Source organism: Heloderma suspectum, chromosome 2 (genome assembly GCF_057233095.1).
Source record: "Heloderma suspectum isolate Gila_16-S chromosome 2, 16-S_ref, whole genome shotgun sequence".
Taxonomy (NCBI): domain Eukaryota; kingdom Metazoa; phylum Chordata; class Lepidosauria; order Squamata; family Helodermatidae; genus Heloderma; species Heloderma suspectum.
This window is the reverse complement of record NC_139459.1, coordinates 200,806,429-200,830,933: the sequence shown is the minus strand read 5'-3', so window position 1 is coordinate 200,830,933 and position 24,505 is coordinate 200,806,429. Positions and strand designations below refer to the sequence as shown.

The window sequence follows — 24,505 nt, the reverse complement described above, 5'->3', positions numbered from 1 at the left end:
CAATCTGCCCAGTGGAAGAGGCAAGGTGAGAGCAGGCTGCTTCTCTTTGCCCTTGTCGCTGCTCAGTTGCTTAGAGGGGGCAGGTGGACAAGCAGTGACAGCGAGGAGATGCCGCAGGGACAGGGTGCTTCTGGGGTTGGCAGTGGGCCGCTGCTCGGCTGTGGCCTCAGCAGGTGCCCGACGGTGGCAGCCCTGCACCACTGATCTAGCCCAAGAACTGTGTGCTCCAGTGTGCCCTTGTGAGCACATCCCTCACGTTCTTCACACTTCTGCTGTTTTGCATGCCTGCACTTGACTCCCCAAACGTTTTCAGATTTATGTTCTGCTGCACAGTCACACACCGTCAGTGACTTCATACATCTAGGCTTTTGGTGTTCATCCGCTAATGGTTCCTAAGGCCCTTGAATGTCCATGGGTTATTTCATGATCATGCATTGTTACAATCAATATCCTTGCAACCCACAGAGAGACACACACACACACAGGCACAAGAATGGTGATTACTCTTATATGTTAGGCTCTGCAAAGTCCTGCAGATACACTTCTGTGTGCACTTAGGTATACTCAGAAGTGTACTGGTATTACTGTCTTTGCACGTGCACTAGTATTCTTAGTGAGCTCACACTAAAAACATTCCATCATTTGCTATTCCCACTCCCCTTCCACATCTGTGCTCTCACTCCTACACACACGTACAGGCAGAGAGTCAGTCAGGTGGGTGAGACCAGGCATTACCACTAGGCCTCCATGGCCTGCCTGTCCGCATCAGACGGCTGTATGGCCAGCCGGGCCCGGTAATAGTTCGTGGGGTATTTGGCTATCTGGCTGGTCCTCTTGAAGAAGCCACACTGGGAGTGGGGAAAAGTATGAATGGTATTATCAGCTTTGCAGTGACCAGCTCCTAGAGATGGGGTCTAAAGACCTGAGCAGCAGGGAAACACCCATCAGTGTTGAGGGTATCCCTCAAGCAGACTTCATCTTCCATCACACTCCACAGGGCACAGACTTTAGGTCTCAGTCACCAGATCATTATTTCCAACATGCGAATCCTAACTGATACATTGCAACTGTTTTGGAAAGATGTGACCTCAGGGATTCCACAGCTATGCCAAACGGCCTCTAGGGACTGAGCTCCTGTTGCAATGGAAATTATCTCCGAAAAACAGAAAATACCATTAGCAAGGCAACGATTCCTGATATTGAACTACTGTTGCCAGCGGGTATAGGAACATGGGATGCTGCCTTATACTGAGCCAGACCACTGGTCAATCTAGCCCAGTATTGTTGACACTGATTGGCAGCAGTTCTCCAGGGTTTGAGGCAGGATTCTTGCCTAGCCCTACTTGGAGATGCCAGGGATGGAACCTAGAACCATCTGCATCCAAAGTAGGGGCTCAACCACTGAGCAAGTTGGGACTGTCCTGTTGTCAGGAGCTGCCCCTTTTCAGCATGCAACTCCTTTGCTGAGGGACTGCACTGACTGCTTATTCGCTACCAGGACCGGTTTAAGATGTTAGTACTGGCGTACAAAGCCCTAAACAACTTGGGACCAGGAAACCTGAGAGAGCGCCTTCTCCCTTACCAACCTGCCTGGTCACTGAGGTCATCAGAGGGCATGCTCCTGGTGGTTCCACATGGACTCATGGCCCGGCTGAAGTCCAGCAGGAAAAGAGCCTTCAGTGTGGTGGCCCCCTTTCTTTGGAACTCCCTGCCCTGGAGGTCACGCAGGCACCAACACTGTGTTGCTTCTGGCGCCTCCTGAAAACAGCACTGTTCCAGGAGGCATTCCTTAACTGACCAACCACAGTTTTTGTTGGTATTGTTTTTTAAAAGCATAATTTTAATATGGTGTTTTAATCTTTTTATCCTTTTACTATTTTACCTTTTATGTTCACCGCTCCGAAATCTGTTTTAGATATGGAGTGGTATATAAATATTATAAATAAATAAATAAATAAATAAATAAATAAATAAATAAAATCTGCTCCAATATCAAGGCTGGCGGAGGGGCAGAGTTAAACTGTGTTCCACGAAACCATCCCAGCCGCCTTCTCCAGGCCAACTCACCTTCCACAGGATAGAGACTAGCAGGCCTAGCACTAGGATCCCAGCTAGTACCGCAATGAGGATGATCCACCAGGGTACACCTCGTGTCACGGCCACGATGGGATCCAAGTAGACAGTCACTGGGATCTGGGGAAAAGAATGCTGTAGAAAGTGAACCTAAAACGGGCAGTGAGGCATGAGCACCAGCACAAGATCAGCCAAACGTGCTCAGAAATTAGCCAAAACAGATAGACAGTCAACTCCCCCCCTCAGCGAAACAGGCACAACGAATCTGGGTTCTTGCTAAACCACAGGCTGAGATCAAACCAAGGGCACATCCAGGCTGGCAGTATTTTTGGACAGGATCCTGCCGCAATTTGTGTAGCGAGGAGGCCTAATCTGTACAGCATCCCACGATATTCCTGTTAGCACTCTGGCTTTTGCGCACAGCATCATTTAAGAAGTTCATCTGGCCAATATCCCTCCACCACCACTTTCATGCCATTTTTTTTAATGGGCGCTGTGGATCAGTTTCAGAAGCCTCAACCCAAATATTTTCCTGGGACAGGAAGAAGTCGGATTGGATCGCACTTACTTGTGATTTCAATAAGATTCCCCTTCTCTCTGACCCAGGAGCAGCAATTGAACAGTCGGAAGGGGCAGCCTAAGAATATCTTAGATTTCTGCAAGGAGAAGTTAATGAGCAAATGAGCTGAAATGTGAGGCTCTGGTACCTGCGTGGTGGCATCCTTCAGAATCAGGTTGCGGATGGTGGACTTCACAGTGATGCTGGCTCGAACAATCACTTCCACGGATGCCACATCAGAGTATTCCTAAGGGCAAAAGCGAACAGGGCTCGTAACAACCAAGAGCCACCTGGGTGCCCTCCGGGGAATGGTAGGACCTCTGACTTGGACACTGTAGCACTGCTGCAGCAAACTATTTTTGGTCCCCTTGCATTAGCTGCTATGTTATATGTGGCTTCACCAAAATGATACTTCAGGAAACTCAGGTCAAGGACTGCAAGCCACCGTTGCTTTCATTACGCCATATCAACTCCCATAAAGATACATATATATATATTCGGTCCCAAATAGCAACATATGATCATGGATATTCTTCCCCAACATATATTATTTGTGACCTGAAACGAGATGTGCTGGGATGAGTCCCTGCATAGGTTTTGGCGTTGTTACAGAGGAATTCAGACATGCTAGATCTCTGTACGCGTGTGCTTTTGCTTTGTATTTTTGTTGACATTACCCTGACACCCTGGTTCAAGGATCCATTTTGTTCTTGAAGAAGAGGCAGAGCCACAGGCATGGAAAGGTGTCAGGAATGAGAATAATGCCCTGGATAGTTTCAGAGGGGCCACAATACTTGCATATGTGCTTCCCCCATCGATTAGTTTGCTCCCATGGAACTACAAAAACATGATACCATGACTTCCATGCATTTTGGGACTCAAGTGTGTCCTAAACTTACAGTGCTACTCCTTGCTCCTCCCTGTATTTTTAACTCTTTTTGGGTGGGGCCTAAGGCAGGGGTGGATAACATGTGGTCTGTGGGCTGCATCCCCCCCTTTTTTTGCAGCCTCCCTCTGCTGCTGCTGAGCTGCTGAAATTCAGCAGTGCAGGGGCGAGGAAAAGGTGCCTCCTTTTAAAAGCACAAATTCACACTTTGTTGCATACATTCAGTGGTGCAGCAGCAGCAAAAGGGGGCTGTTTTAAAGCAAAATAGCCCCCTTTTCCTGCTGCTGCAGTGCCACCAAATTTTGGTGGCAAACCATGAATTTCTGCTTTTAAAAGGAGCCTCTCCCCCTCCTCTGCCAATACTGTGCCACTGAATTTCAGCAGCATGTTTGGTACTGCAGGGGCAGGGGTGTGCTCCCCCCCAACCTTGGAAGTAGCCCACCCTTGGTCTAAGGAGAAGCCTGTTTAAAGCTCTCCACTGAAATTATATATTTTTACCAAATTGTGGTGGCTCCAGGGTCCCTAATAACGGCAAAGCCTCCATTTGGTTTCCCTGTCATTGCTTATCTAAAGGCCTTTCCTTTGGATGTTCAAGGATGATGTGATGCAGCCTGTTATCTATAGTTTGGTCTTCAGGTTTTGCCCCATTTCTGTTTCTAACCAAAAACTGGGGCACCTGAGGATAGCCTCTACCCACAGTATTCTTCCAACTCTTTATGACCATCCAAGAAGTAAGATCCTTTGGGTTCGCCTTACTCCAAAGTCAAGCAATTTTAATCACTCATGCTCTATTTCTTCTCCTTTCCTCCTCTACATCTATACATTTCCACCCCATAGTCCACCACTGTCACTAGTACACAAGTTTTCTCTGGACATATACCCTCCAAGTCCCGTGCCTTGTCATTTCCATAGCACCTCCTTCCATTCTTTATTTGGCAAATGCTAATTCCCCCAATCTCTATCTCTGTGCTAGGCCCATTCGAACTAGCACAGTGGTCCATGTGCTAGGGAGCTGTTATTCTAAACAAGCCATTTTTCTCTGCATGTGTCTGCATGTGTGTGTGTGTTAAGGATAGCATCTGTAAAAATACAGCCTGTAACTTTTGGACTTGCGTTATTGTTCGAGCTATTTTTCCCCATTGCAGAAGAAGCTACTTCCCACTTTGTTGAAATACAGTGCATACATCTGCTGCATGTGCATGCCCCGCTTCTGGCAAAGGTCCCTTCAGTCCTGCATTAATTGCATAAGGATTCACTTGTGAGCAATGAAGGACAGCAACACCATGGCCTACCCCAGAGAAGTATATATTGCTATTCCTCCAATATCCAGCAGGGGCAGTCAGACTAACCTCTAGGAAGGTGCTGTTCCAGAGACGGGCCCAGACGGTGAGCACAGCTGAGCGGTCAAAGCTGTAGAGTGGGCACTGGAAGAGCTGGCAATGGGCGGTGCCCTTAGCACAGTCCTGAAGCACAAGACAAAAAGAAATAGAGGGTGCTAGAGCCAGAAGCAAATCCGGTATCCGGTCATCAGACCTTCCATGGCCTCAACTATACCCACTGGATAATGCAAAAACCCTCCCTACATTAAGGTAGGCCTTTTCTATACTAGCACTGCAAAAGAGTAGCAGTAGCTTGAAGCTCCGTGCAGTGCTTGCTGACCGCCATCACCCTTCATACCATGTGCTGACTGGATGGCTGCAATCATGCTATAAATGACAGAATTCTATTTCTGGCATAGGATCTGTCAAGGAGAAGGGAAGGAAGGAGGATCCCAGCCACCGGGACCAGCCCCAACCTCTCTGCAAGGGAGGACCGCCCAAGACCCAATCCCGGGGTCCCCTTCCCAAAAACAGGACTGGCCAAACCCAGTCTTTCAGTCCCCCAAAATACCCAGTAGCCACCCTCGTAAGCCAAGAGGCACTGAAATTAGCACTGAGGTTATGCAGAGAGATCACACCAACTAAAGGTTGGATAAAGGTTTATTAAGATCAAAATAAAAGGGTAGAGGGAATGGGAAGAATGGAAATAGCAAGTTACACAGAGGGTACAAAGCTAAATCACTTAACTATATACAGAGAGCTTCATGAATGCACACCCAAGCAAAATAATAAATCTACCTGGCCTATCCCTGCATACCTAAGTATGGATCTCCCTGGATAGCAGCCAGCCGTCTGCAGGTCCAGGACCACCAGGATGAAGGGAGACCCCATGCCTCGACCTCAGCCCACTCTTAAAGCCCAGCCCTGGCAACCCAGGGCAGATTTTGCCTCGGCCAATCACTGGCTCAATCCCTGGGTGGGCCACCCTGGCCTCTGAGAGGCTGGAACTCCCCACCACCTCCAGCTGTTGGCACTTTCTAGGTAGCAGGGGCAGCGTCTGGCCTTGGGAAAAGGGCCAAGGAGCCTCTAGATTACAAACAATTCCAGGTGGTTACATCCGACATGACAGCCTGACCTGATCTTATGGCGGAAAGCAGGCAGTTATCCTTGACAGGATCCATTTAATGCATTAGATTTCTGAGAGCCCCACACTTTTACTTAACAAAATAACATGTTTCTGGACCTCATGGTTTTAGAGAGGCATTGCAAAGGTGAAGCACTGTGTGCTCTGAGGCTCTGACTATGGACTAGACAGGGTGAGGGGAAGTAGGGCAGCGGCTGCACTGGTTTCACCTGACACAGCACTGCATCGTTGCCACTTATGTTCTCATCCTGACCTTGGGAGCACACTGTGTTCTACGTACAACCGGTGTAACAAAGTCCTGATGTTGTCAAATGAAAAACAGTTGTTGTCAAATGAAAAACATGAGGCTGCATGTTTTAAGTAGAGGGGCAGCAATGGGGAGAGGCAACTTAAAGCTTTTGTTGCTGGCCATGTTCCCATTCTCAGTCAATCACCACCCCAACTGTTCCCACCCCATGAGGTTCCAGATGCATATTTACCCTTGTAAATCACAGCCTCTTGAAGCTCATTTTCTTTTATTAAAATGTCAGAGCTCTGTTCAACATACCAGCCGTTCACCCTTTCTGTGCCATTGTTTCTCTACAGGGGGGTGGGGTCACATCACAGAATGCCATGACGTGCAACAGGTGCCATGTTTGCCTGGCGATATCACGGCTGTCTGGGATACCTACAGCCTTGGGCAGAGCCCTTGTGCAGAGCCTCACTCACCAAGGTAGCATTTTTTCGCCTCTCCCAATAAGTCAGTGACTGGCTGGGTATCTCTGCTTGCTCAGCCTCTCGCTTCTTCCTACTCTGATTAGGCGGCTCCTGAAGAAAAGGACAAGGGATTAGGAACACTGCAAATATTTGACAGGTTCTGCTTTCAAAGTAAAAAATCGTGTTTTCACCGTGGTCTCACACAAGCAGCAGATTTGCAGGTAGATTTCAGATTGCTTTGCTAAAACAAAGCAAAACCCAGCAACTTGATACACAGGTGCATCAATGACTCAGATGGGTATTGGGTTGGCACAGTCGAAGGAACAATAATGTGAAATAAAGCCATGACGGTGCTTTTACATGGGCAACCATGGGCAATAAAGCCAGATCTGTGCTTTGCATGGGGGAGAATGCACAACACGACGGGGCTTCTGAATGAAGGGCAATGTGAATTAGCAGGACTGTGCTTTGGCATGGGGAGCAATACACAATAAAGCCAGGCTCATGCTTCCGGATAGGGAATGATACATGGTCTAGCCAACTGTGAACGTGAAATGCAGCAATAACTCAGAAGTTGTGAACACAGCATCAACACGAAATATGCATATCTGTTTTTGCAGATAAATGTCCAAAATAAGAGATACCAATGTTAGAGAAGGCACAAATATCTGCAAAAGTAAGTGGCCAAAGTTTCGGCATCCCTAGGAGAGATCAGACAGACAAATACTCCTCTAGGTGTGGTTTCTTTACCACAAGCAGCAGAAGGTGCTATTAAGAACGCGGCAACAGGCACCTGCATCGAGGCTGCGTTTGCCCAAAGGAAGTGGGACGAGAAGGTCTGCAGCTCTCATCACCAGTGCAGAAGATCTTCCATCTTTGCCTCATTCCCATGGCGCTTACCAGGGTCAGATGCAATGAGTTGGGTTCTGGGCTGCAGGTGGTGCGATGCCGAGGCTGGGTCGAGAGCTCCATCTTCAGGGGGTAGAGCAGCCACTTCCCGTTTGCAATTTCACTGGGCCACATGAGGTGGAGGAAGGCCGAGCCCAGTGTGTTAAATGACTGGCCTCTGTTCGAGACCTGATGGGGGACAGAGAGGGACAAGCCATGCGTAAGCCAGGACTGGAAAGGGATGGAAGTGAAAGCCAGTGCACTTCCCCGCCTAGGGCTTTACTCCATACACAAAATCACACTTGTGTGCTTTGTATCCACCTGGAATAATTACCCCTCTCTGCTTCTGTACTCACAACCATTAATGTCAGTGAAATCCCCACTTCATCCATGAACATGCCCTAGGAGGACAGGAATAGTTGTAGCTGTTTTTGTAGGGTTTTTAAGGGGTAAATAATGTACTCTTTAGTAATGTTGATTACATTTATTGGAACAGGAAACTCTATATCCTCCCCCATAGAAGAGGAAAATGTTATATCAGCAGTATGCAGCAAGGACTCAAGGATCCCCGAAGAATTCCAGCTGTCGCTCTCTCATCCCTAACAGATCCCACCCCGCTTGAGAACTGGCAATAAAATCCAGGAGATCTGACTCCTAGCTCCAAACCTTCTCCCTTCTAGCTATAATCCTCTAGATTGCTCTAGCGCAGCTTCCCCCAACCTGATGCCTGGCAGATGTGTCGGACTACAGATCCCATCAACCCCAGCCAGCATGCCCTAGACGTAGCAGCAGGCATTGATTGAGAGGGGTTACAAACAAGGGCTCAAGGCTCTGATCTGGAGGAGCCACGAGGTTCTACTCACCGTCACCTTGTAGCGCACGGGACTGCCCACCTCACTCTCCTTCTCCATGGCACTTTCACCACGCACCTCCCCACTGAAGAAGAGCTGCTGTGGTTCAGCCACTCTGCAGAGAGCAGGGCCGGGGGGGGAGATTAGTCAGGGCACACAGACGTCTCAAGAGGCAGAGTGATAGAAAGTGATAGAAAGCCAACCTCTGCCAAATGGCTGCTCCCACAGGCAGAGGCTCCTGTGGCACTGCCTACAAATTTTCCCATTAATTCCCAATGGCCATGTCGAAAGGGTCTCTGGTACCAGTGATTCAGAGCAAAACAAGTTGAACTCTGCTTGCAGTTTCCCATCCACAAGTGGAGAATACATTCCATTCATGGTTAAGATTGGCTGGGATACTCAGGCTGTGCATACGCTGCACGCTGGGAAGCTGAATGTTATATCAAAACTGAAAATCCAAGGGGATCTTTCAAGTGAGATCCATCAGCAAGTATTATGATTTCAGATGGCTCTTTCACTTGCATTGTTCTGGACTATTTCCTCTATTCTGGATGTGTCTTTCAGCAGACACCCATCTTCTATACCTTCCCTAACCTGGCACGGTCCAGATGTGCTGGGCTGCAACTCCCATAATTCCCAGTCAACATGGCCAAGGACCAATTATGGGAGTTGTGGACTAACACTTCTGGAAGGCAGGTTGGGGAAGGCTGGTATGCTATCTTAGCCTGGTGAGGGAGTCACATTAACTGGAACTTAATGTAAGCTCTTCCTATGTGGCTCTTACCCAGTAACTGAGAGAGGAAGCTCCATGACCACATGGGCGCGGGCCTCCACTGGGGCCAACCCTGGCTGCTCTGAGGTCCTGTAGGGGAGGAAGAGAGGAGTTAGAGGGGCTTAGCAAGGATAGAGTTTGGTATCACCCCAGGATAATTTCTGCCATCTATACCTGTCAGGGATATGAGTCCAAGTGCCTTGAGATGTCTGACAGCTCCAATTCTGAATCAGAGTTGGAGCAGCTAGATCAGAGGCAGGGGGAGGGACTCTGCCTTGCGAGCCAAGATGCTGGGAGAGCGTCCTCCAAAGGCCTTGACAAACAGATGGCCCAGGCTGAGTCCCTGTCCCCTCCCTCCACAAGAAGTCAAGTTTCCAAGGAGGAGGAGGAGGAAGAGGGGCGTGACTTGAGAGACGCTAGGGCGTGTCACAAGGTAAAGCAGGAAAAGTTAGGGGCAGGGCTCAGACGCCCCACCAGGATAACCACTCTTGGAAGCCAACATAGGAGGGAGCCACCCTAAGGGAGGGGCACAGTCTCTGGCAAAATACAGTAGTATTAGCCTGAAGCTTCGTCTCCTTGAGGTGTTGATTGCAAAGGGGGAAGGACGATCCATTTATTTATTCATTTATTACATTTATATCCCGCCTTTTTTCCTCCAAGGAACTCAAGGCGGCGTACATTATCCTCCTCCTCTCCATTTTATCCTCACAACAACAACCCTGTAAGGTAGGTAGGGATGGACAAATTTGAATCTGTCAAGTTCAGTTTCACTTGGTTTTACCTTTTCCCAAGTGTAAGTTTGTTTCATCCCATTTCTATATCACTTCGCGATTTTAGAAAAAATCTGCACAAAACTTTGTATGCATATTTATTCACGTTTCTCCTAATATATGCATTTTTCTATGCACTTTCCCTAACATATGAAAATGTTTACAAGCAATTTCCAGTAATATAATGTGTTCTGGTATATTATTTTTTAGTAATACATGCATTTTTGTGCACACTGTCCCCTAATATGTGCATTTTTGTACACATGTTTTCATCCTAACGTTCGGAAAAGTGCAAATACTGAAGTGCAACTGCATTTCAGTTTGCAAAGTGATTCAGGAAGTGCAAATTAGGAAAGTTCGCATTAAAATGGGAACCAAACAAACTTCTCCCCCATCCCTAATCATTAGTAAAGTTATCTTAATTAAATTGTATAAGAGATTAGGTCTGTGTGGCTGCAGGGGAGCTATTACAACATGGTTTTCTTTGATCTAGCAAGCTCAGTTCTTGGGAGAAAGAGAGGTCGTACTCACGTGCTAAGTTCTAGCCCCACGTTCAGCTCTGAGGTCTCCAAGGTAATGCCTGAGGTGCTCAGAACAAGGTAGAACCGAAACTGAGGAGGGCGGCAGGGAAGAATGGAAATTAGAACTGTGAAATACAATACAAGCTGTCTGTGTGTGTGTGTGTGTGCGTGTGTGTATGTATGGGGGTGGTAATGGTGTTCACTTCACCTGCGCTCCACGTTTCATGGGGTTGCCAAGGTCACATTCCACATATGAGGAATTCTGGTTAGACACACAGGATGGGGCCTTCTCCTGTGAAAGACAAGATATCATCAGAAGAACTGATCATATGTTTGCAGGGGTTGTATGCTCCTCTGTGCCAAAAAACAAAATCATCTAACCCCTAATCTAAATTCTATACCAAGAAACAAAATAAAAAATGCGTGTTTGGGCTTAACCTGCATCAAGTTTCCCCCCAACCCCCAAGATCTGGATTTTGACAGAATTTAGAACAATATAGAAGAACTGAACTAACAGAAGGATATGGAAATTGTACAAAAATGAACAATAAGTAACCAGGCTTCTGTGGCCTGTTCTTCTCTGAGTTACCATCATAAACTGCTTGGCCCCAGTATGTTAAAGGTTAAAAAGTTAAAGGCTAAAAAACATGCTGAATTCTGCAACAGACACAACATTCTGCACTTGAGTGAATACACACCCCTGGAAACATTTCTCCCCATAGAGCCGTAAACACCTTCTTTTCTGTGGCATTTCAATGGCACCAGAATTGCGCCATCTTGCAACATCACTATTGCTGGTGTTTCTTTAACATCTGCTGCACAGCCATGCTTTCCCTCTCAGTCTTGAGAACCCTCAAGCTCAACTACGCAACCTCCCAGTGGTCACACGATCCCAATAGTCCCTGGCAAGTGCCACATAACTGCTGCTCTCTATCGCTTTCCACTGCCCTTGTGTAAGTAGTGCACCCCTCCTCCCAAGAACCTTCTCCTCTACAGCCAGCACAATCGCATTCAAAGGAGCCATACACACACACACACCCCAATGACATAACTGCTGCCCTATCATGTCAGCTACAATCAGGCTTCAAATCCCAAATACAACTGGACGGTCTTTTCTTTGAAGGCCCTGCCGTTCCACAGCCTTGATGGTCTCCAGACAGACACCTCAGGAGCTGGTCCTTCAAACTCCACTCAGCTCCAACCTCAGATGCAATCACCCTTCTGGAAGCAGGATTCCGAACGCCATCAGCCCCCTGGCTGTCGATAAAACCCACAGAGAACCCTTTTCTTTTGCTCCTCCCACACACACTGCCGCCGCTCAAAGGGGACTATTTCACAGCAGCTTCCAAAGAGTACCGTGGCATTGTAGGGGCGAGAAGTGGAGTAAGGCAACGTAGGTGGCAGAAAGACCGACAGCGTGGCTTCGTGGGCATCATCTCCATCCCGCTGTGGCTCAGTTGCATCCGAAGGAAAGTTGGTGAGATAGATCTCAAGGGCTACAAACTTTTGGTCACTCATGGAAAAAATATCCAAGCCATCTTCACCCCTGTAGAAAAGGAACAGAGGCTGCTATTATTATTATTATTATTATTATTATTATTATTATTATTAACATTTCTATACTGCCCCATAGTCAAAGCTTTGTGGGTGGCTTACAAAGGTTAAACCATTAAAAGCACAATATGCAAAATTTTAAAATATAAAAACACACACAGACAGTATACACAAAGACAACATATCACTAAAAACAACTTTGAGCAGTCAGCCAAACCACAGAACAAATACAGGATCAATTAAAACTTGTCACATGCTGCCAAATGCCTGGGAAAAGAGAAAAGTCTGGACCTGGTGCTAAACAGATAACAATGTTGGCATCAGGCAGGCCTCATTGGGGAGATCATTTCACAATTTCAGGGCCGCCACCAAGAAGGCCCTCTCCCTTGTTGCTGTCTTCCGAGCCTCCCTTGGAGTAGGCATTTAGAGGAGGACTTTAGATGTTGAGCGTAGTGTATGGGTATGCTTGAACCAGGAGAGGCACTCCATCAGGTATTGCAGTCTCGAGCCACGTAAGGCTTTATACGTTAAAACCAGCACCTTGAATCAGGCTCAGAAACATACAGGAAGCCAGTGCAAGCGGGCGTATATGTTTGGACCTTCTGGTCCCCGTTATCAATCTCGCCGCCGCATTTTGCATGAGCTGCAGTTTCTGAACCGTCTTCAAAGGCAGCCCCACGTAGAGCACATTGCAGTAATCTAACTTGAAGGTTACCAGAGCATAGACAACTGAAGCCAGGTTATCCCTGTCCAGATAGGGGTGTAGCTGGGCCACCAACTGAAGTTGGTAGAAGGCACTCCGTGCCATTGAGGCCACCTGAGCCTCAAGTGACAAACATGGTTCCAGGAGGACCACAAAGCTACGGACCTGCTCCTTCAGGGGGAGTGCAACCCCATCCAGAATAGGTTGAGCACCCTCCATCCGGTCAGCAGAACCACCCACCAACAGCATCTCAGTCTTGTCTGGATTGAGCTTCAGTTTATTAGCCCTCATCCAGTCCATTGCCACAGCCAAGCACTGATTCAGCACATCCACAGCCTCACCTGAAGAAGATGAAAAAGAGAAGTAGAGTTGCGTGTCATCAACGTTCTGATGACAATACACTCCAAATCTCCGGATGACCACACTCAGTGGTTTCATGTAGAAGTTGAACAGCATGGGGGACAAAATAACCCCTATGGAACCTCATACTGGGGAATCCATGGGGCCGAGCAATATTCCCCAAGCACCGCCTTCTGGAGCCGACCATCCAAGTAGGAGTGAAATCACTGCAACGCAGTGGCTCCCACCCCCAGCTCAGTCAATCACCCCCGAAGGATACCATGGCTGATGGTATCGAAAGCCGCCAAGAGATCAAGGAGAATCAACAGGGTCACACGTCCTGTCTTTCTCCTGACAAAAGTCATCATACGTACAAAGTGACCAAGGCTGTTTCTGTGCCAAACCCAGGCCTGAACCCCAACTGAAATGGATCCAGATAATTGGTCTCATCCAAAAGTGTCTGGAGCTGGCTTGCAACCACCCACTCAAGGACCTTGCTCAGGAATGAAATATTTGCAACTGACCTGTAATTATTAAGATTTTCTGGGTCCAGGGAGGATTTCTTCAGCAGTGGTCTCACTACCGCCTCTTTGAGGTGGCCTGGGACCACTCCCTCTCGCAGAGAGGCATTAATCACTTCCCTGGCCCAGCTGACTGTTCCCTCCCTACTAGTTTTTATTAGCCAACAGCAGCAAGGATCCAATATGGAAGTGGATGCATGAACCTGTCCAAGCACCTTGTCAATGTCCTCGAGCTGAAACTCATCGAAGAAAACTGGACAACGCTGTACTCTGGATACCTCACCTGATTCAGCTGCTGTAATACTGGAGTCTAAGTCCCGGCGGATGCAAGAGATTTTATTCTGGAAGTGCCTAGCAAAGATATTACAGCGGGCCTGAGACAGATCTACAGTGTCCTTGGGACCGGTACGTAATAGTCCCCAGACAATTCTGAAAACCTTTGCTGGGTGGCAGATAGATGATTCAATAGAGGCAGCAAGATACTGTTTTTTTGCTGCCCTCACTGCCCCTGAATATACTTTACTGTACGCACATGCTAGCATTTGATTGCTTCCACTAGGCATTTTTCTCCACCTGCACTCAAGCCATCTCCTATTTTGTTCCATCAATCTCAGCGCCAGGGTGTACCACGGAGCCATATGAGCTCTACTCTGGAGAGGGCGCTCAGGAGCAATCATGTCAACCGCCCAGGTCATTTCTGCATTCCACAGATCAACCAGGGTTTCGACAGGAGAGTCAGTCGTATCAGCTGGAAATCTACCCAGAGTGCTCTGGATACCATCCAGATCCATTAGCCTCTGGGGCTGGACCATCTTAATAGGTCCCCTACCCTTGCAGAGAGCAAAAGCTGCTGTAAGTCTAAACCTCAGGAGGCAATAATCTGACTATGACAGATGCAAAGTCACCTTCAGATCACCATCTCCATGTCCAGTTGAGAAAACCAGGTCTAGAGTATGCCCCGCTACATGTGTTCAGCCTGACATGTTGGGACAGTCCCATGGTTGTCATGGAGACCATGAATTCCTGAGCTGCCCATGAATTCTTGAGCTACCAATATCATGAGGGCCTTGGCCTCGTGGAATCATGGCAAAGCAGGAAAGCTTCAGAGGGAGAACTGAGCGGACCAGTTCTTGCTAGTCTAGGCTAGCCTTCTCCAAGTTGCTGCCCTCCAACTTGGTTTTGGACTACATCTCCCAGCATTCCTGACCATTGGTCAGACTGGCTGGGGCTGATGGGAATTCAAGTCCAAAACATCTGGAGGGCACCAGGTTGGGGGGAAGGCCAACTGAAGTGGTTCCAAAATGGGCCAGGTGAACTGGGTCTGGTGTGGGATCAACTTGCAGGTGGGTACGGTTGGCCTCTGCAGTAGCCCCTCATACAAGCCTGGGGAGGGATGCCGGAATGCTAGAGTTGCGGAGCCGTTCCAGTAATGGAGAGTGACACATTTTTCCTCATTTGCTACTATTGTGTGTTCTATGGCACACCTACACTCTTCATGCTAAATGAATGCTGGGTCATAATGTCAATGCTATCAGCAAGTGAGAACTTGTCCCCTGCTCATACCTGGGCAGGGGATGGAAGACGACATCATCAGTACGAGAGCAGAACTTGTAGCTCAGCTGCAGGTTGCTTTGACAGATCTTGTCCTCCCCACAACCCTGCTTGAGGAAATTCACCTGTAGAAACACAAGGCCCAAAGATAAGGGGACATGGCAGTTACATGACAGGGATGCAGCTCCAAAGGCACTCTGAAAATATTTGCTGGAGGAGCCAAGGACTTGCTCAAGCTGCAGTGTCAGCCTCCAGCTCAGGCCCAAAGCACAGTGCAGATCCCCAGACATAGCCAGAATATAAAAAGTGACTGTGCAAGACATCAAGGCCATGTCCCTTTGTTTTTTATGTGTTGCAGGGGATCCAGACATCTTTCTGGGTATTGCATTTCCCCATCACTTAAAACTGCAATATTTTGCCACTGGAATGGCATGACAGAGGAGACCAGAAATTAGAATCTCCAGCAGTTAAAAACACAACAGTAGCCCACAGGGACTGAAATGGATTGGGACTGTGGTGCCAGGAAAAGAGTTTTTAAAAACCATTTCCCCCTCCACTGTTTTCCTAATTAAAATCAGGCTACTATTTGTCCCATCAAGAAATAGTCATACCAATAAAAGGGAAAAGCAAGGCAAGGCACAAACTTCCCTCACGAGACTCCATATCCCCAGCTGTGCATTCAGGTTTCGCCTGTCTTCGCTCTTAATCAATGGACTGTGACAGTGACAGCAGTGATAATCCTAGGATTAAGGGCTGATTGAGCCTCAGTTTCTCTTGTAAATTCATGAGTGAGGGGGGAAAAGAGAGAACCCCCCACCCCCAAGCCTTGGCCCTGTCACACGTGCCTACCTCTGTCCTCTGAGAGTTAGGCGGCAGGGCACTCAGCACAGGCGACAGTGGGCCCAGGGTGGCTCCCTGGGCCTGGCGTCTGCTGCGGACATGCTTGATATTGTAGCTCACCACCACAGTGATAGGCCGCAGCTTGTCCCGGACTTGGTCCTGCAAGAAAGGTGATAGCTTAAGGAAGAAGGAACACCTTTCTTCCACGAAGCAACGTTTGAATGGGGTTCGCCGCCTGCCACTCATATCCCTACCTAACCAATGCTCCCTTGCCTGAATGGTAGGAGGCAGCAGTTGTGGGATTCACAGGCAATATTTTATGTAGGATAAAGTGGCCAATAACAGGCTGAGGCCACAAATCCTATGGTGGGGGAGCTTAATGATACATGGGAAAGGGGTCATTGTGAGGCTCAATGAACAATGGTGACAGCCTAAATACAGATAGTCTGATAGGGTCTATGGGGATAGGTGGCCACCTCCGAACTCGGAGGCGACCGCCTATCCAATGCAGAGCAGGAGAGGCACGGAGGGGATCGTTCCCTCTGTGCTTCTCCTGCCCTGCATTTGTGACTAGACAGCCAATTTCGGCTGTCTAACCACAGGAAGGAGGAGCGGGGGAGGAAGCTGCTGGATGACACATAGGATGTGTCATACCGGCATTTCCACTTTCCCTGCCCCAGAATGCCCCCCCCCCCCGAACACCCCATTTTGGCCGCTACACACTCCTCTTGTGAGTGCAGCTCTCAGGACTGTTCTGCACTGCCTGCAAGACAGCATGGAAGTGGGGGAAGGTAGGTTCCCGGAAAACTACATATCCTATTTGTTCAGTCGTTAAGTCGTGTCTGACTCTTCATGACCCCATGGACCACAGCATGCCAGGGCAGGCCTTCCTGTCCTCCGCTCTCTCCCGGAGTGTGCTCAAGTTCATATTCATTGCATCGGTGATGCTATCTAGCCATCTCATCCTCTGCCATCCCCTTCTCCTTTTGCCTTCACATATCCAATGGCCTATATGTATTAAGAAGTATTAAGAATGTGTCAAATGCCTTTGAACTCATAGGACAGGACATGGGAAGGCCAGGATAAAATGAACTGAGCAAGTAGGGGCATTTTTAAAGAAAAAGTTGAGGCAATAATTTAAAAAGCTAGAGACATACTTTTTTCCCAATGAAAGCTGAAAATTCAGAGAGGGAGTTTTAACATCTGTGAAGGGGCCAGAACCCCCACTCTGCCCGCCCTGTAGCTACACAAGGGCTAGTAATAGAACATTATTTGGTATTAGAACAAAGGCATTGTTCAATAAATGAATTAAGTTCAAAACAAGCATACCAACTTCCTAAGGTCCCCTTCAAACTGTTGGCTTGAAGTGATGACGGAGATGTGTCAACTACATGAGGGTTTGCTGGGGTGTGTGTGGAATTGTTTGTTTGGATTGGCATTTGCGGGGGGGGGGGAATCTATTATTTAAATGTCTATCCTGCCCTTTTCTGCACTAAGCCCTTAAGGCAGCTAACAACAACGAAGCCTACAGCAGGGAACTGTATATGCCACCCAGAATAGTATTTCTAGCTCAGCTATGTGGGAAAAGTGAAACATGGGATTTGAAGCACAGATGGTGTGGTTTGTAAACTTAGTGCTTATCCCAGGTTGCCATAAAGCCTGCAGAGTCGCAAGTTCTCTTATTCTTTGTTTACCACTTTCCTACATGGCTGAGCTGGGAAAGATATTCTGGATGGCTTCAAGAGATCGACCTGACCTAAGGGACCCAGCATGCTCTGGTACGAGACCCACCTTCAGCTGTAACGTGGCCTTGGCACAAGCACGGACATGTTGTTTGTGCAGCTCCACCGTGCCAGAGTACTGATATTCAGGGTCTGTGATCTTCTGGTTCTGGAAGGCGACTCTGGAAGTATGGCCTAATTCTCGGCGGTCAGTATCAGCATCAAAAGTGTATTCAAGCACTGGGGGAAGGAGTGGAGGCTGTGAGTTGGGCCAAGGGAGAGGGCGAAAGAGAAGAGACAGAAATCTCCTTCTATTGGTGCCAAGATTCACCCTCCTCTGGGGAGAACCCAACTGCTTAAACAGAGTGCCCTTATCTGGTATCAGGGCCGGCGTCAAGGGTAGGCATGGTTGGGCACCTGCCAAGGGCCCACACCACAGCAGGGGCCCACTGATAAGAGCCCCCTGGAGTTGCTTCTCCCCTTCACCATTACAACCTGCTTGTTCACCTGCCTCTTGCTCTGGTTCAGATCACCATGATGGTGAGAAGGAAGAGCAGGAGATGCCACGGCCTACTTGCTCCCTGGCTCCCTGCCTGTCAAGCAAGCAAGTGGTAGCAATGATGAGACAGAGGCTGAGGAGCCAGAGCAGCTGGTGACAATAGTGGTAAAGACATAGACAGATTGAGGGTGCCCACTGAGGGTGTCATGCCCAAGGGCCCTCCAAAACCTGGAGCAACACTGCCTGGCATTATACTACTATAATCTTCAGGATGGCCAAAAAGCCACCACCATGCACTGACTGTAGCCAGGCCCCTTTCCCTGACATTAATATGTCAAGGACATCCAAAGAGTGACAAAGGAGCCACACCACAAGCAGCCAATAAGCTTGGCGAGGTCCAGCCAATACTCACTGATGGGTGGGCTGTAGCTTGGAGGGTTGGCTGTGTAGCTGAAGCAGGCTTTCACATCCACACTATGGAAGGAAGCAGAGAGGAGGAAGCTCACTCAGCAACTGAGGGTGATTCACACGGAGCTCCCTCCCACCCCCCTCTCTCTTGGGATCAATGGGAAGACACCCTCGGCTTCCAATTCTGCCTTGGGCAGCTCCTTTTCCCCAGGGCTAAATAAGGCTAGCGTTGGATCAGGATGGGTACGGGCAGGGACGTTTCACTGCCCTTGAACCAGAGGGGTTGGCAGCAGAAAAGGGAGGCAGCAAGTCAGCTGAGGATCATGAAATGTGCCCCTAGAAGGTGGCACCTGCACTGCAGGGGGATGCAGCATTCTACGACAACTGGACAAAGAGCCCCCATTTGAACAGCAGCAATGAAGTGTGTTCAAAACCATCAGGCAACAGTGCTCTGGTGACTGTGACCGTCCCGCTTGTAGAGCTATGGACATGCTGGGCAGGTGTGTGGCCCAGAGTTGGATCCACTCTTTGGGTCAGAGACAGATCAGCCTGTTCTGGATGTGCATCAGACCAGCAGGGGCCGTGGTCTGGTTCTTAGCAATTCTGCCCTTCCCCTTCGCCCAATTGTAAGCTGTGGAATGAGCTCCCTAGAGAGGTTCACCTGGCACCTACATTGTAGTCCTTCTGGTGCCAGGTGAGGACCTTTGTATTCTCCTAGGCATTTTAGCATTTTAGCTTCCTAGTCCTTAAGCCTTGGTGCTTTAAATCTGTATTTTCAATCTCTGCATTGCTGCTAGGTATTTTTCTGGTTGTATCGTTATATTGTGGTCTTAATGCATTTATATTTTATATTGCTTTATCCTGTGCTTTTTGGTTTTAATTTTTGTGAACCGCCCAGAGAGCTTCAGCTATTGGGTGGTATAGAAATAAACAAACAAACAAACAAACAAACAAATATCTCGCCAGACCGTGCGTCTTCACCTAGGGAGCTGTATATTCAAGTTATCCCAGATGGGATCTTTTCCAGCCTGCCTCCCACCACAGAGATGAGAGGTTCCTTTACGTTCAGCCCAGTAGACCAGGCTGGTGCCCTCAAAGTGTGTTGGCTGGCTGGGGGAAGCTGGGAGTTGTAGTCCAACACATCTGGAGGGCAGCAAGTTAGGAAAGGCTGCCCTAGACCCAATACCTGTCTGAAGCTGCGGACTCTGTATCTGTTTCCTTTCATAGCAACATGCACCAGAATAAGGCAACAAAGGCAGAGGTGTATCCATGAAAGCCCCGCCTGGTGTCAGCTGAGAAAGGGAATGGAAGGCATGGCGAAAGAAAGGAGATACAGTGAAGGAAGAAGGCCGTTCCTCACCAGATGCCCTCAAACTGGCGGCAGTTCATGTGCTCCAGGTCGATATTCTGGGGGGTGATGGAGACATTTCTGGAGATGTGGACAACAGGCCGGGATCTAAAATGTACATTGGACATTCATAAGAGACTGGGCCAGCTGCAGACAACCAACCCCATATGTTTGGGAAAGGCATGGGTGGTTGGATGTTGCAATGTTCTTGAAATAAGTGTTGCTTCCTGGGTGTGCAACTGAACATCCAGGTAGGATGGAAAAGCTCTCAGGTGTAAGGGTGGGGATACCTTATCTTCCCTGTCAGCTCTTCTCTGGTTCCCCATACAAACAAACCCAAGTCAGCTCCTTCCATGCTTTCCCTCAACATATGTCCAACATCCATTCCAGCAGTAGCAGGAAAGGTCTGAACAGTCACAATGGTGGTGGAGTCTAAAAGCCCCTCCTGCCTTCTTGTGCCCACAAGCAGTTTCCTTTGCATAATGTTTTGGCTGGTAGTCCATACAGCAGGGGTGGGGAACCTCTGGCCCATGAGCTGGATATGGCTCGTGGGGGAACCCTTTCCGGCCACCAGCATCTCCCCCAGGCCAAGCCCCCTCTCCAGATCAGAGAGTAGATTTTCCCTGCTTCTCTCCCTCCCCCACCCCACGCTGTATTTAGACTTTTTAAAAGCCTAATTATAGTGTGGGGAGGCATTAGGGGGTTGTTTCTGAGAAGGGAATGACTAACCCTCCCCTCTCTAATGCAGTGGCATCCCCCTCAAAAAATCTCCCTGCGCACTACTTTTAAAAAGCCTCTATTGGTGCATTTTCAGGAGAGAGGGATGTGTGTGAGATTGCGGGGGGCGTGTGCATGTGTATGAGTGTGTATGGGTGTGGGCAATTGCATAGGGGGGCAAATGCCAGCAGTGGGGTAGCCCCACCCTCTTTGGGATGCGGTTCCCTGACATGTTTTCCTGGAGCTAATTTGGCCCTCAGGCCAAAAAAAAGTACCCCAGGGGTTCGTTATGCTTACCTGTACAGCACTACCGTGTCAGAGAGTGATCCCACCAGGAGATCTGGGTAGAAGTTGTCATCAATATCCAATCCTCCAGAAAAGGAATACCCAAACATCTTAATGCCAACACTTTCCCCGGTCAGGATCTGCAGTGGAGGGAGTGTGCAAAACAGGACAGTGGTGAAAGACCTGGTAGAATATAATGGCTGGGTTTGGACAATCAGCGGGTAAAAGAAGCCACCATGGCTTCTTTCCCCGCCCCACACATGCTGCTCACATGCCCGCTGCTTCCCTAATTACCCTCGCTGCGGCGCGGGTTGACATGTCATCTGAACCCAGCGAGGTGCATGGCAGGGGTGGCTTCCAAACCACCCTGCTCCCCATGGCTTGTTGTAGGGGTTATGGGGCGGTTTGAAAGCCACCCCCAACTGTGCACCTTGCCAAGTTTGGATTACATGAGAACCTGCCCTGTGGTGTGAGTAATTAGGGAAATGGTGGATGCACAAGCAGCATGCACAGGGCAAGGAAAAGAAGCCATGGTGGCTTCTTTTCCTCCGATGATTGTCTGAGCCCAGCCAATGGGAACAGGGAGAGCAAAGGGGAGGCACACCTAGCCAAGACAGAAAGGGAGGAAAAGAGCAGGGATGTCCTGTTCCCCAAACCACCTGCCCCTACTGCAAGGTGGAGAGTGGGGGACTGACCTGAGCAGCTTTGGTGACAAATCCCAAATTACTTCCATGATAGATGTAGACTTTGCCATCACCATCCAATGGGGCTCCGACTGCGAAGTCTGCAATGGAAGGAACAGCAAAGGGTAAGAGAGCCATTCTCTCTGTCTTCCACATTCCTGGGCATCATAGGCTCACGGACATGACCCAGCATCTGTGACATAGACATATTCCAGTACCACAGTGCCACATGAAGCACCAGTTATCATCACATGTTATAGAGTTATGCTTGGGGGAAAATGGCTCTAGCAGCATCAAACACACCTCTTAATACTTCACAGCTAGCCTAATTTCAGTCTCTCACACATAATTGCCAAGTACATAGTAGACTATAAAACATGCACACCTTTCCACACCTGCATCACGTAAACCAGGATAGCATAAAAACACACACTCCTGAGATCATCATACTCTTTTATATTTTCTCTCACACACATGTTCAACTACTTGCTTCCTTAAAGCTGCCAATGCTTTTCTTCTGCTTGATCCCCAAGAGCCAACTGCCACAACCTCAAACATGTGCATTTGGAACTTTGTCCCACTGATAGCAAGGAAGCCTACTTCCAAGTATGGACACTTAACTTGGACTTCTACCTGTAACTCACACTCAGAGGTGAGTGGGTCTTACCCACTCACCCCTTTCCCACAGCAGTAGACCCTCTCAGTTCTCTCACCTTGGAAGCCATCTTGGTTGAGGTCACCAACAGCACCCACTGTGATACCAAACAGGGAATCATAGGAGCCATTGAGGCGAACGGGGAGGACATTTTCCCAGTGCCCCGCCTGGTTGATGTAAACATAGACTGCGCCTCCAATCCCTTCCTTGCGATCAAAGAAGTTTGGTGCCCCGACCACCAAGTCCATCCACCTAGAGGTAACAAGCTGTGAGTGTGGCTGTCATAGAAGTACCTGACTGCTCTCAGAGTATCTGTAGCCATGTTGGTTACACAGAATGAGAAACACAGAGTAAGTGACTCAAAATGTCTTATGAAACCAGCACATTTTTCCTACTACTTCACTACGCCATGAGACAATCTAATTCTTCCCAGCTGGGACCACTCATCCAGAAGCCCATGGGGAAGACACTATTGTCCCTACCTTTTCAAATAGTGGAATTGTTAGTCCTCGACAGTTGCCAATATATGGCAACTGTCGAGGACTTTACTCCCCTCTGTGATGCCCCTTTACTCCCCCCATCCCTTCACAGCTATGCAGTTAGAGAGGCACGTTTTCATCTATTTAGTCACACTTTCGCACATTTTTGCAGCTTCACGTCTTTGCAATGGCTGCTTTCAGACTCTGTGCCCAAGGGCCGGGGGGAAGGGGTTCTTAGGGGAGGACCACCATTGCTCCTGCCACCATTTCCAAGCGATGGGTAGGCACATACCACTCATGCTTGTGAGTGCGAACCATTGCAAGAGTCTCAGGCTGGGGAACTGACAAACAGATGGTGTGGAAATGAAGGAAGACAATTACCTAACGAGGGACAGAAAGACATAGCAGAGCACCTAAAATAGAAAACGGCCACTGAAGTGTTGCACCCCTACACTCACAGGACTGCACAACTGCACATTTAAGTATAATGGCAAAAAAAAGGGCACGGTGGAGTCTGTTAGGGAAGCGTGCAGTAAATCGTGAGTGTATACCACCAGAAGCTACGTCGAAGCTGCAATGCTGCACAGTTGCAATGGAGTGGAGGGTGAAAGTAGTGCCATGTAGATGGGGCCCAAGTGCCATTCAGGCAGAAGACTCTCTCCTCCTTCCTGCATCACTCACCCATCATGATTGAGATCCACCACAGCCAGCGAATAGCCAAAGGATGAGGTGAGTTTCTCTCCTGGGAGGATGACCTCAGGCACCAGGCGGTTGACATTGTCTCGTTGCAGGATCACCACTGCGCCAGTATGGTTGGCTCGGGGTGCCCCTGTTACAAAACTCAACTCATTCTTCCTTGTAATCCCCACACCAGAGTCTAGAGAAAATCCTGGAACAAGAGGAGGGCATGTCAGCAGTTAGCAGAAGGGTGTGTGTGTGATATTATGGAAACAGTTAGTAGATGTTCAAAATCTGCAGCCCCAGAATTACACAATGAGCTTGAAAATCATGAGATATCAACACAGGTTCACCTCCGGCTTCTAAATTTAGTGCATGGGCACGTGCACTCACATACACACACATGCACGCGCACACAACCAACACACTTGTAAGTATCAGAAAGGCTTAGACACTTTTATTTCTATGTGTGGGTTTTTAAAAATTAAAGTGGAAATTTTCAAACATTTGATTCATAATGGTTCATTGAAGGAAAGCCACTTAAAATTACAAGATGTGAATAAATAAACAAATTTTCCATGTCCTCGGTAGCCTGATTTGTCCCCCATTCCCCTCCTTTCATCCACCCCAGGTTGGCCTGAGTGTATGCAATAAAGAATATGTCTTCAGCCCCCTCTGCTCTTTGGAATTGGAATTACATGTCATGTTACCTGATGGTAAGGCTAATGCCAGGATCTCAGATACAGTGCCTACTACTGTGCCCACAGACACCTCTCTTGGCGCCCTCCACCCTCCCTGCCCCTCCTGATTTTTATTTTATTTTTTAGGGGTTTAAAAACTATTATTTTTAACAGGGAGGCTGGCATGCTGCAAAGCAAAGCACTTGCCTCCTGTACCAGCTTTATTTCCAAGAACACCGCTGGGGCTGCAGCCCAGCACTTCATCCTGAAGTGTGCCCAGCCATGAAGAAAAACACAAGTTGGAGGTGGTAGGGACTTCTCTGGGGTGGGGAAAAGAATATGTGAGCCGTTTCTTGGCCAAGTTA

At 48.5% G+C, this 24,505-nt stretch overlaps 1 protein-coding gene across 4 annotated transcripts in view; it reads right to left on the bottom strand.

The window, feature by feature from the left end:
• Positions 1-24,505, bottom strand: part of ITGA7 (integrin subunit alpha 7) — an 85,107-nt gene that overhangs the window by 4,066 nt on the left and 56,536 nt on the right. For all 4 annotated transcript variants that reach the window (XM_084837293.1, XM_084837292.1, XM_084837290.1 and 1 more), the window contains 19 exons: positions 23,464-23,671; positions 22,362-22,555; positions 21,661-21,749; positions 20,978-21,105; positions 19,976-20,071; positions 18,620-18,681; positions 17,779-17,948; positions 15,997-16,146; positions 15,160-15,272; positions 11,836-12,025; positions 10,688-10,771; positions 10,490-10,569; positions 9,201-9,278; positions 8,429-8,531; positions 7,578-7,754; positions 6,690-6,788; positions 4,868-4,981; positions 2,781-2,879; positions 2,068-2,193 (listed from right to left, as the gene is read on the bottom strand). In XM_084837293.1, coding sequence (XP_084693419.1) covers positions 2,068-2,193; positions 2,781-2,879; positions 4,868-4,981; positions 6,690-6,788; positions 7,578-7,754; positions 8,429-8,531; positions 9,201-9,278; positions 10,490-10,569; positions 10,688-10,771; positions 11,836-12,025; positions 15,160-15,272; positions 15,997-16,146; positions 17,779-17,948; positions 18,620-18,681; positions 19,976-20,071; positions 20,978-21,105; positions 21,661-21,749; positions 22,362-22,555; positions 23,464-23,671 — 2,360 coding nt within the window. The remainder of the gene's footprint in view (positions 1-2,067; positions 2,194-2,780; positions 2,880-4,867; positions 4,982-6,689; positions 6,789-7,577; positions 7,755-8,428; positions 8,532-9,200; positions 9,279-10,489; positions 10,570-10,687; positions 10,772-11,835; positions 12,026-15,159; positions 15,273-15,996; positions 16,147-17,778; positions 17,949-18,619; positions 18,682-19,975; positions 20,072-20,977; positions 21,106-21,660; positions 21,750-22,361; positions 22,556-23,463; positions 23,672-24,505) is intronic.